The sequence below is a fragment of the Narcine bancroftii genome, chromosome 1, assembly GCF_036971445.1.
Source record: "Narcine bancroftii isolate sNarBan1 chromosome 1, sNarBan1.hap1, whole genome shotgun sequence".
In the NCBI taxonomy this organism is placed as follows: domain Eukaryota; kingdom Metazoa; phylum Chordata; class Chondrichthyes; order Torpediniformes; family Narcinidae; genus Narcine; species Narcine bancroftii.
Genome location: NC_091469.1, coordinates 101,251,685 through 101,264,947, shown reverse-complemented (window position 1 = coordinate 101,264,947; position 13,263 = coordinate 101,251,685). Strand labels below are relative to the sequence as shown.

General features: G+C 45.1%; 1 protein-coding gene across 1 annotated transcript in view; it reads left to right on the top strand.

Annotated features, from left to right (window-relative positions):
• The window catches only part of LOC138741150 (glutamate receptor ionotropic, NMDA 1), a 143,131-nt gene that overhangs the window by 61,216 nt on the left and 68,652 nt on the right, over positions 1-13,263 (top strand). Inside the window, exons 6-8 of the mRNA XM_069894817.1 lie at positions 890-1,011; positions 1,568-1,742; positions 5,314-5,458. Coding sequence (XP_069750918.1) covers positions 890-1,011; positions 1,568-1,742; positions 5,314-5,458 — 442 coding nt within the window. The remainder of the gene's footprint in view (positions 1-889; positions 1,012-1,567; positions 1,743-5,313; positions 5,459-13,263) is intronic.

Below are 13,263 nucleotides of genomic sequence, written 5' to 3'. Positions count from 1 at the left end.
TTTCTCTTTGGAGCAATGAAGAATGAGAGGCCACTTTATAGAGATATATAAGATTATGAGAGGCAGAGTTGACAACCAAAACCTTTTTCCCAGGGCAGCAATGGGCAATACCAAAGGACATAATTTTAAGGTGAGTGGAAGAAAGTTTAAGCGAGATGTCAGAGGTACATTTTTCACATGTGAAAAATGAGTGATGAGTGCTTGGGATGCATTGCCAGTTGGATGGGGGGGGGGGGGGTGGGTGGGGAGTGTGGTGAAGATTGGTACAATAGGGTTATTTCAAAGACTGAGATAGGTACATGGAAGTAAGAAAAATAGAGGGTTATGGATTGTGCATTAGGGTTGTATGGGTCAGTACAACATTGTGGGCTGAAGGGAGGGATCAGGGAATGGCAATGGACAGTGGTCACTCATTTGCATCATCTGAGTCTCATTTGCATTGCCCTGAAGTTTAACATGTACATTGCTGTAATTGAAATCTGACTACATTTGGGAAAAGCTGAGTTCATGGGAAATTGGCACTTCCATTGCCCGGGACACAGGGCCTCCACAAATGAGGGACAACTTAGCAGAGTGGCAGAAGGTCATGAGGAGAGGTGGAGGGTGGGGGGGGGGGGTGGTGGGAGGAATGGGAACAGTAATGTGACTGAACTGTCAGCCAAGAATATGTCCTTCTTGTGAGTTATCATCTTTGCCTTTCCGGATAGAGAAGACACTGAAACTCATTATTTTGTCACTATTCAGCATGTCTATTCACTTAGAGTGGTCCAGCCAAGCAGTGACACCACGTTACGTGCTGTGCTTTGATGGTGTGAAGACCAGATTTGCCCCAGCCCAAGACAGTGGACACATTGATCTCACCCATTAATGAGTTCCTCTTCTCCCCCAGTGAAGATGACGCAGTGACAATGTACAAGACCGCCACAGTCCTGAACATGACTGGGCCCGGATATGTCTGGCTGGTTGGAGAGAGAGAAATATCTGGGAGGGCCATGCAACATGTTCCAGAAGGTATGGTCCCAAGAAATCATTCTAAAAATGACTGGAAGCCATTTTCATTCTGTACCCTTGTGAGTCTTTTCTTAATCAATGACAGTGTTTCTCACACACCCTACACTCCCCTATCTTCCACTAACCTACACTACTGTGTCTCCCACATAACCCACACTCCCCTGTCTCCCACACACCCCACACTCCTCCCTTCATCTCACACAGTCCCTCAACTACTTCACATCCCACACTCCTCCCTGTGTCCCACTGACGCCACTCCTCATTGTGTCCCCCACACACTCCACATTTCTCATTGCCTCACCCACCTAGTCCCACACCTCGTTCCCCGTGATCTCTCATGACACTTTGTTAAACCTTGGATCATCCGGTGTGCCTCATGTTTCATCATTCCATGTTGTCTTATGCTATCCTTCACGCCAATCACTCCTTTGCTTGTATATCCCCGTTCCCCACTGGCCTGTCTCATTCTTCCACATTATGACACTCACTCCCATGGCAGTGTCCTAGCCCTCAATGACCCTTCGATCTCAGCTCTGCTGGTTTGTTTCCTGTACAGGTGTAATTGGTTTGCAACTGATTGATGGTAAAAATGAAACGGCTCACATTAATGATGCTGTTGGTATTGTGGCTCAGTCCATCCATGAGCTATTTGAAAAAGAAAATATCACCGACCCTCCCAAAGGCTGTGTGGGAAACACCAACATCTGGAAAACAGGACCGCTCTTTAAAAGGTAAATGTCCAGCTCTTGTTTGGGTCCCCGAACAGGATGGACTGTAGCTTGATTGTGGTCCATTCCCTTCATGCTTTTGGCCAGAATTAACTCAGCCAATCATGACCAAGCTACTCCATGAAGTCAAATTCTTTCTGGATCTTACTGGCATGCCCCCATCATTTGTTGCCCAACCCCCACTGCCCTTGCCAAGGTAGGTGAAGGATCTTCCACGGTACTGCTGAGGAGATCCAGGATTTGGAACAAGAAACACTGAAAAACAGCCAAATACATTGACATCAGGATGTGTGTGATGGAGGGAGCCTGCAGGCAGTGACATTTGGACCATTTAGGTTTAGACACATTGAGAACTTGGGTGTCGAGTATTAAAAACACATAGTAAATGATGGAGGAACTCAGCAGTTTTCACAGCGTCCAGAGATAAACATATATTACCAACATTTCAGGCCTGAGCCCTTTTACAAAGTATATAGGAGTTGGAGGAGTATTGTTCATCACAGAGCATAGGTGGAGGGGTGGTGGTGGTCCTGCTGCACCTCCTCTTGGTGGTAGAGGTGGCGGGTTTGTGAGGTTATACCGAGGCATGCTGGGTGTGCGCTTTGTGGATGGTATACTCTGAATGTTAATGGTGGAGGGAATGAATGTCGAGGGTGGTAATCAATTGGCCTGCTTTGTCACTTAAGCTGCACTCATCCAGACAAGTGGTGAGAATCCCATCATACTCTGAACACAAGCTTTGGCATGGGTGCAAAGGCTATGTGGTATCTGGAGGTGAGTCATTCCCTGCACTTTCCCAGAATTTTGCAGCGGTTTTGTATGACATCGTAAACCCTGGCAAATTTCTACAGATATGTGGTGAAAAGTGTGCTGACCAGTGCTTCATGGTCTGGTATGGAGACACCAATACCCCTGAGCAGAAAGCTCTGCAAGAGGGAATGGACACAGCCCAGGACATCACAGACAAAACCCTCCCCATCATCGAGAACATCTATGGGGAATGCTGCCTTTGAAGATCACATCACCCAGAACATGCTCTGTTCTTGTTGCTGCCATCAAGAAAAAGGTATAGATGCTACAAGACTCACACCACCAGGTTCCGGAATGGCTGCTACCCCTCCACCATCAAACTGCTCAACAACAAACTCAATCAGGAACTCATTTAAGGACTCTTACTTCTGCACTTTTGATTTTTTCCCCTGTATTGCACAGTCAATTTGTTTACATTTCTTTATTTGTTAACATGTGTATGCTGAGTACAGTATTTTTACACTACCAATAAGTGATAATTCTGCTCGACCTCAGGAAAAAGAATCTCAGGGTTTTATGTGATGTTATGTATATACTCTAACAATAAATCTGAAATCTGAATCTGAGGATCATCAATCTCCTGTAAGTCTTCCCATTTGTGTGCCCAGTGGTTGAGTTTCTGTTCAGTGGTGACCCCCAGGATTTTGATAGTGGAATGGTAAAATGTCATTGGGTGTTTGGGGTGAACTTAGATATAAACGAGACCGTGCCTCCCAAATACACCAATGAACTTGCAACCCCTGTACGTTTTTGAAGAATGGGAGGAAACTGGAGCACCCAGAAGAAATCCATGTAGATCACAGGAAGAATGTACAAACTTCTTACAAATTCAAACCTAGTTCACTGGCACTGTAATAACCCCAACGCTGACTGTGCCGCCCTTTCTTCTTATAGGTGGGTGGCTTGATTCTGTCTTTTTGGAGATGATCACTGCTTGATGTTTTTTATGGCTCAGATCTTACTTGCCATAATCTGAAAGTTGTCAAGGTCTTCCACCAGGCAGGCATGAAAGCCACCTATTTCAATTCCCCCTTCTATTTCCTTGCTGTCATGTCTATCCATGGACTCATGCACTGCCAAACTGAAACTACCTGTAAATTGGAGGAACAACATAATCTTCCACCTGGGCACTGTCTGACTGGATGGCTTTAACATCGATTTCTCTGGTTTCCATTAAGAAACTCCCCCCCCCCTCTTCTTACCCCATCTCCTTCCCTCTAGTTATCTTTCTCCCCTTTTTCCTATATTTCCTATCACAGGGAAAAAAAAACAACTCTCACCTTTCTTCTTATAATATCCAATTAACTCCTTTTGGCTGTCAGCCTGGACTCCTTCCCCTATCATTCTTGACCCTTTTGATCTCATCTTTAATTAAGATACCTGCCTCCTTTTTCCTTACACCTTAAAGAAGGGTTCAGGCCCAAAACACTGGTAATAGATCGTTATATCTTATGGATGCTGTGAGACGGGCTGAGTTCATCCAGCATTTAAGTTTGATTTTATGGAAGGATTCAGTTAATGAAAGGGAAGTTAGATTAGATTAGATTCAACTTTATTGTCATTGTGCCAAGTAAAATACAAATCCAATGAAATACAAATAGGTTCCAACCAAAGTTAAAAATTAGTGCTATATTCAAATAACTATATGCAAATAAAAACATTTATGTTTTTTACATATAACTGACAGATTTTTCATACCTACCTTTTGGAGTGGCCGTTCTCACTAGAACAACCTGTAGCTGGATGTGGATCGACGATGACTCTGACGTATACCCCATGTATGACATACACTGTCATAGCATAGATTTTGTCCTATTCACTAGCCCATTGTTACAGACTGCCTGAAGTTCAACTTAGACTGCAATAATGTCTAGGGGGTGGGAATGAGTCGCTCATTTCCATTCTGATCTTTTTACACAGACTGCATTCTGGGAATTTTGGAATAATATCCTGGAATGCAGTGGCTGTGTAAAAGACATCTCAACAGGGTTAAAGCCTTGAGAAAAACTTTTCTTGAGCATACTGGTTAGAGGGTAAAAGCTCCTATAGTGCTTACCGAATCAAAGAAGAGTTAAAACGTCCATAATTAGGGTGCAATGCGCCCTTAATGATGCTCTTCACCCTTCTCAGGCAGCATTCCTGATAGATGTTCTCAATGATGGGCAATTGGATGCCAATAATCTGCTGGGCAGTTTTCACTACCCGCTGAAGTGCTATACGGTCTGCTACGAAACAATTGCCATACCATACTTAGATATCATAGATGAATATGCTCTTAATGGTACAGTAGTAAAAAAACCCTCAATATCTGGGACAGAGGTATACTTTCTTCATACTCCGCAAGAAATAAAGGTGCTGTTGCGCCTTGTTGAGCAGGATGGAGGAGTCCAGGGACCAGGTGAGATTATCAGAAATGTGGACACCAAGGAATTTGAAGTTTGAAGGTCAAGGTGTCTGGTACTGGAATCATTGATCTTCTACAAGTGCAACCATCCCCCTGTACATTCTGAGTGCAGCAGCTAGGATGGGTGGGGAGATCAGGATTGGATCCATGATTCCAGATCTGGAATCTTGTCGGCTACTGATCCTTTCATCAGGTGATGCTGTGAATCTGTGATCCAATGGGCTGGTGATCCTGTGATCCATGAACCCGTGAACTAAGCATCTGTTTTCTCAACTCCTCGGACTGTGTGGCTGCAAGAATGCATCTTATGGCTGTGTAGTGTGTCTCTATGACTGAGATTGTGTCTATGTGTGTATGCAGGGTCCTGCTGTCTACCAAGTATCGTGAAGGGTTTACAGGACAAGTGGAATTCAACGATGAAGGAGATCGTAAATTTTCTAACTACAGCATTGTGAACGTGCAAAAAGGAAAGCTGGTGCAAATTGGAGTTTACAACGGGACTAATGTACGTACTTAGAAAACATCTGTGGATGGTTAACCTTTGCACTGACCCTGAATTAACCCCTAATCTTGTCCATTATGCATAAATAATATGGACCCAGTATTATTTATGCTAATCCATTGTGTTGCCTTTCAAAAAACAATGGAAAGAGCATCATGGTTCTGTGTCGTTATGTCAAGTGATGTGGGATTTGAAAAGTGCATCAAAAATTTATATTGCTGGGTATGTAAGACAGCCATGTCCATCTGTACTCCACTGTAACAATGACCCTCCAACCCCTGAGTAACAATGACCCCTCCACTCCCCAGAAATAAGAACCCCCCCTCAGAATCAATGACTGCTTCACCCCCTCTCAGTAACAATGACCCCCCCTCCTCAGTAACAATGAGCTCTTCAACCTCTCAGGAAAAATGACTTATCACTCTCCCCAGTAACAATGACCCCCAATAACAATGATCTCTCCAGTCCCCTCTATCACAATGATCCCTCCATCTCACTTAGCTTTTGTGAATCTGCAACCATTATTTATGCCTTTATTAGCTCTTGTCTCAACTATTCCAATGAAAATTAAAACACTGCAGAGGATGGCAATCCCAAATTAAAATACGAAATGCTAGAATATCTCAGTAAGTCAGGTAGCATTTTGGGAAGAGGAGCAGGTTAATGCTCCAGGCTGTAAAGAGAGATACTAAGTTAGTTTAAAGTCTCCAAGTAGGTGAGGAAGGGATGGACAAGACAAAAGAAATATTGTGATAGGGTGAGGCCAGAGTTACTACAGGCCCTTTTATAGAGTAAAAAATTGCGACCATAAAGGTGGAGTTTCTCTGCCCTCATGTCGCAAACCTTACTTTCATAAATACTCCATGAGCAGCTCCAAGGCGCCAACTTAAATCCGTCTTCCCTGCTTGTGGCAGTCATTAGCTGCTTTCAGGTGGCCAGAATGCCCGACTATAAAGCTGCCTAAAATACCCGAATGCGACTGTCGGGAGGCCACATGAAAGTGGAGAACCCGGCCACAAGGAGCACTTACCTAACCCTCCTCAGGTAGGTATATTCTCTGGCTTGGAGCATTCCCTATGGCACATGAATGCAACAGTGACTCCAGCCACAGTCCACAGGAAATATCATCGCTTCCTAATCACAATCGTGGCACTAGGTATGAATGTAACTGCAGATACCCGCAAGTCATTAATTGGTTTATCTCGTGTGTTAATCCTTCGGTCATAATGAACTGTTGATATGACATGGCAGAAGGAAACGAACTGAACTTCAAAAAGTCAGACTGAGATTGTAGTCAAGTTCTGCTCTTATTATGTTGGCAGTTGGGAAAAAACAAGTCTCCAGGTTTTGATTCCAGTTGCACATTTGTCTCTTTTTGATTAGTTTGTTAGAAACGCCATCCCCAATCCCCGCAACAGTCCACAGGGCCGTCCAGAATAAAGCGCTTAAAACGTTTTAAAATGTAATTATTACTTGACCTTAGCTTGATTTGCTCAGCGGGTTTTAGTGAAACTCCACTTGTTGCAGTTGGAACATTGCTATTTCCACTACACTTCGGTTAGACGGGCCTGTAGCATTAAAGTACATTCCACAATCAATGTATATCCACTACAGTCAACCTTACCATCATGGTACAAGCTTTTTTTTTGTGGGGGTCTTCACCAGAAGAATAAAATGGGTTAGTGCAAATTTAAGGGAAAGTTTTTTTTTGCAATTAAAAAGTAAATATGTATAGTTTGGAATACATATGAACCACTCTCTGGATCATGTTTAGGATGACAGTTTGGGAATATCTGAAGCTGTAAAACCAATTCGTTTATCTTCCTTGGTCATTTGGGGGTTTGGTGAGAGGTTTGGACATGGTGGATTTTCATGTACTGGTTCAGATTAATTCACTAACAGCCACTCGAGGAAGCAAAAACACACAAAGATGGAATTCAAGCAGGACTGTGTAAACATTAAAACAATACGCACAATTGCTTCAGGGAAACAATTAATAGAAAATGCTGTATCAACTCTGCAGGACAAGCAGCATCTGTGCAGAGAGGAAGTGTCAACGTTTAGGGTTTGCGACTCTTCTTTAGAACATCGTCGATGATTTGACTGAATTGACAAAAATGATCAACTGCATATATGTGTGGGCAGCCCTCTTACCTGCGAGTCAAAAGGTTAAGGGTTTTAATACCACCCCATGCATGTAATCTGGCAGATATAAAAAGGAAATGATGACATGGTGCCACATTATCTGTGGACTTGATAGTTCAAACTACTATTTCGAAGAATGGCGGTGAGTTTTCTGCTGCACCTTGGTCAACCCCGCATTCGCTCGGACGCGGCTCTCCTTAAGTTGGCACGTTCAGGTGACAGAAAGGTGTCTTCTCCGCGGCCACCTGAACGTCCCAGCTGCACTCCCCCAGTTGTGTCTGCCAGCGCATTATCTGCATCCGAGCACCTGAAAGTGGCTATTGTTAGTGGGGGTGAACTTGTCATTGTTACTTAGGGGTCATTTTTACTGAGGGTAGTAGCAGTCATTGTTAACTGAGGGGTGGGAGGGGTCAATGTTACTGAGGGGGGGGTGAAGCAGTCCTTGTTACTGTGGGGGGGTCATTGTTTCTGGGGGATGGAGCAGTCATTGTTACTGAGGGGTTGGAGGAGTCATTGTTACAGTGTTATAGTGGGGTACAGATTACATACTTGCCTCATAAAATATACAACCACTGCAAGCGGCTGGCTAGGAGCAGACTGATGATGTTGCGCTGATGCCATCAGCCACGATCCAGGACCTAACTAGGCTGTTTAATGAATCTACACTAAACATTTAGGGTCAGGAAGAACCCTGGATAATTCCTGCAGAAGTTTTTATAATGAACCTCCCCTGAGGCTGTTATTCCTGCAGCTGTCTGTGCTAGTTCTCCCCCATTGCACCCTCCACCCCCAAGCGCATAGGGGAGTTTGCCTCCTCTTGGGGAAGCATTAGGATGGTAGTTTTGGGCTGAATTTGTGCCACGTTCCTGGTCTCTAATGATTCCCTTCCCCTATTCTCTCCCTCCCCCATCAATCACCCCAAGAGAGAACTCTGCAGTTGGGGGTCTGAAGAGGAAATGGAAGGCAATCCCGAGAAGGAGCACCCTGTCAGCTTCACAGGCTGAAGAGGTGGTGCTGAGAAGGTGCACTGGCACTCCATTCTCTTGCTCTGGCTGGTGTTGGTTGAACTTTGAATCTGCTTATCCCCCTCCCTCCAACCAACCTAAATTGTGTGGTCAGGATTCATCGTCCCCATCAGCAACATTTCACCTGTCAGCTGGGGTGTGGTAGGAGGGAGGAGAGGGGCAGTAAACAGTCTTCCCTTGCACTCATGAATGAATCTGCTTCCCCCACCCCCCCCACTCCCTCCAACCAACCAGCCTAAATCTTGTTGGGGGTGCCTCCCTCCCTCCCCACCAGTCACCCATCCCCAAGAGAGAGCTCTGCAGTCAGGGTCAGTGAGAGGGTGCACTAGTTCGCTTGTTCGCTGATCCCATTGTCCTAGTCTCTAATGACCTACCTCTCCCTAATCCCTGCTGGAGATTTGGTTGGGCAGAAGAATGATCAATGGCTGACTTTGTTACCCATAATCCCACAAGCAGCTGAAACCACTCTGTGTTTCCCAGAGCGGTTCCAGCTACATGGGGTTTTTTGGGTGATGAAGATGGCCATTGCTTGTCGCATATTTATGTCATCATGTTGATGGGCAGCACTACGATATCAGTTGCCCTGACTCCAATGGCTCTGGAGGACACTACGAGGTGCTACTCTTAAAAGCTCCATAAAAAGGTAAGTTCAAATTTTTCTCTGCGGATGGAGCCAACCTCGAAGTGGAAGCCTGGCATGAACACTCCATATGATATATGGTTCTTTGGATGTGAGAAGTTAACAAACAAGCGTACATGTAAATGCCATTAAATGCAAGTTACAATTGTAGCAGATCCCCAGCACGACTAGGCAGTGTTGGTGGAAAGAGAAAAATGAGTTATTATTATGGATGGATAGGCTGCAGCAAGTTATCCATCTTATTGCTCAGCCTAATGCAAAATCCTGTTTGATTATACCCTTGCGAAGTACCCTGACATATCCCAGTGTGCAGTCCAATACTGTTGGTTGTGCTGTACAAGAGATGCTCTCTCTATTTCAGTTAGCTGAGAGCCAATGGCATTTAATCTCACAGTCTCCTGGTGTTGGTGGTGACACTGCCTGACCTCATGCTGACAGCCACCCAACTTCTCAATGAAAAGATTCAAATACAGAGGGACTCCTGGTCTTTCTGGTCTTCCCATCTCTTGAACATTCAAGCATGACAGCAGTTGCCCTCTACTGTGGTCGTGGGAGTTTCAAGGCACACTTTGAGGAATTGTTTAGGGGTATTGATCAATGTTTCCACCTCAGATAACATAACTAGAACACACTCTCATTTTGCTTTCACATTGTTTGTGGGAGCTTCCCATGCTTCTGCAGCCTCTGCCAACTCTGTGCTCCCAGATTCTGAGGCTGAGGTGAAAAGAGGAGGGTGAATCTTTGGAAAGTGACTGGTTCAGATGGTATACCTGGCCACACCTATCAAACCTGCACAGATCAACTGGCTGGAGCTTTTGTAGACATTTTCCATCTTTCTCTGCCTCTGTCTGAGATCCCCACCTGCTTTAAAAGAACATCCATTGCACTGAAGATTAAGGTGACCTGCCTCAATGACTATTGGCCATTGGCACTCGCATATATCATGATGAAGTGCTTTGACAGGCTGTTTCTGGAGCATATCAACTCCTTTTTCTCAGGAATAACCTACACCCACTTTAAATCACCTACGGTCACAACAGGTCAACAGTGAATGACATCTCGCTCGCTCTCCACTCTACATGAAAACACCTGGACCACAAATTCACCCATGTCAGGCTGTTGTTTATTGACTAGAGTTTGGCATTCAATACCATTATACCAGCAAAACTCATGATGAAACAAAGGGATCTGGTATTCTATTTATCCTGCAAGTGGATCCATGATACTTCCTCATTGGCAGACCCCAATCAGTGCGGATCAGCAACATCACCCCCTCCTAGCTGACAGGCTGGGTGGTTAGTCCCCTACTCTATTTCTTACACACTCATGACTGTGTATCCAAGTTTGGCTCCAATGCCACCTATAAATTTGCTGATGACACCGTTATTGGCTGAATAACTGGAAATTATGAATCAGAGTATAGGAGAGAGATTGAAAATTTGTTTCAGTGATCTCAGAATTTTGCTCTCAACATCAGGAAGACCAACAGGGTTATTGTGGATCTTAGGAAGGGAGGCCAAGGGACAATGCACCTGCCCTCATTGACGGGATGGAGGTGGAGAGAGTTAGTAGATTCGAGTTCCTGGGTGTTTACATTTCAGCGGACCTCCCCTGGAGCGAGAGAGAGAGAGAGAGAGAGAGAGAGAGAGAGAGAGAGAGAGAGAGAATTCAGTTCTACTGTTCAGCAGCAGCTGGGACTGGAACAGGACGAGCTGGCAAGTACGGTGGCTGCAATGCGATCACAGCGGGTGCAGAGCAGCCGATGGCTGTGGCTCTCTTCATCCCCTTTCTTGAGCTACCCCCAGCATGTCATAGTGAATATATATCTATAACTTGCAAAACTTTCACTAGTGCAACAATATATACATTCAACCCAGTTCAGTCCCTGTATTTTGGTTGGGCTTACAGACATGCCCAGCGTGCATTTTGTAATAGCCCTCTACTGATGTGGAGGCTTGGGGCACCTTGACCTGATTGTCTTTACTATCGATAGTCTCAGGGGCATTGCCCCTCACTTCTCCTGTGGTTACCTGGGGGCTCTCGTCGATCCTGGGCTCACGTTCCAAGTCCAAAAATACCGATTTGTCTGGGTTGGTTGAAGATGGGGTGGCTCTCTTACTAGGAGGATGTCATCTGTTCCTCCTGTATATTTTCCCCACTGAACGAACCAGATATGATCTGGGTTCCTAACAGCTCAATTCCACTATACTCAGGTGGTTGTAGCTTTGTGGAGTCTGCATCCTTATGACTTGCCCTTCGGTCAATGGGTTGAGTGGCCAGCTGGTTTTATCATCACTTGTATTTTATACCTTCTGTTTAGTCGCTAGATTTGTGGGTCCTTTGGTTGGGGATCCATAAGTCTTCTTGGCACTGGTAGGGTAGTCCTGGTCTGCCTTGACACTATCGGTTGCATCGGCAACCCCAAGGTGGTATCAGGAGGGACTTTTCTTAAGCTGACTAGGCTGAGGAAGACATGTCTTTTGTCTACAGTTCACCATGTCCAGGAACTGTTGCAGGGCAGCCACGTCCATTGACCCTGGCATTTCACTGATGGCCCTCATTTTGGAAGGGTTTGCCTTTGGGCCATTGCTGGTGAACACCAGCTGGTGACCAGCCCACATAGCTGACTGAACCTGCCTTTGCAGGGGTTGAGCGGCAGGTTTACCTACTGTGCCTGGTTGAGTACCTTTCTTAGGTAGGTATTGTGCTCTTCTTGTGATTTGTCATCTACTAGTATGTTGTTGACTATGATGGCACAAGGGTACCTGGAGTAAATTTGTTCCATGGACCTTTGGAATACCTTGCTGGCCAAATTGATGCCAAATGGCATCCTCAGGAACCTATAGTGACCAAATGCAATGCTGAACGTGCTCAGTAATTATGAGTGGTAGTCAAGTGAGATCTGCCAGAATGAGATCTTCGTATCCAGGACCAAGAATACAGTTGCACTGGCCACCTGTGCGGCATTTTCCTCTATGGGGTGATGCAGTCTTTTCAGGGCCATGTTGAGGTCGTGCGGATTTATACAAATTCGGATCTCCATGAGTGATACCCATTCGGTTGGTTCCAAGACTGCATCCAAGTCCTGCATTCTGTTCTGCTTGGCCTTGATCTTATCCTTTATTGCTACTGGAATGTGGTGTGCTGGATGGTCATGGGTCTTACCTCCGGGTCAAGCTAAATGGAATACATCACAGGCAGTCTCCCCAGCTCACCTTCGAAAAATTCACCAGGCTGAGAAAAAATTTTCTGTGAGAAATGATCCTCAGAGGGGCTTATCTGATGGATCTGTGCTGAATGAAACAAGCCCCATGTCCATGAACGCACTGAGACTGAGCAGAGGCATGACGTCCTCGCTGATGTATGAGTGTATCGACTTGCCAGACTTTTGGTCTATCATGTTGAATTTGTGCCTTTCAATTGTCGCATTTCACTGATGGTTGCACATTTCTCTAAATCTTCAGGGTCCTCTCTCGACCTTTCCCTTTCAATGCCTTCTGGGCCTGCCAAATTTAACAGAATGCACATCCTGATATGGGTAGGCTTGTTGCTATGTGCTGGCACTATAAAAATTTCATATTTCTGTTCAAAAATATACCAGTTCTCAGCCACATTTCCATCAAATGCCATCTGAAACTGTCCTCTATTATGGTGACCATGCAAAACGTGGATGCGGTTACTCACTGTGACCGATTTACGATTGGAAGGCTTCAGGCTTGGTTCACTCTTGATCCCACTTCTAACACCATGTTCATTATTGCATGCCTAATAACACATCGAGTTGGCGGTGAGGTAAACCAAATAAAGAGTTTACTGAACACAATCAAACTTGCTAGACTTGGTAAAGAGAGAGAGAGAGTCCACAGTGTGGTGTCTGCTCCCTGCCAATACACAATACAACTAACATGCCCTCACTGTATTTGCGCATGCACAGTGCTCTGTTGTGAGTACAGTGGCTGCAATGCGATCACAGTCAATCCACAGCAGCTGATGGCAGC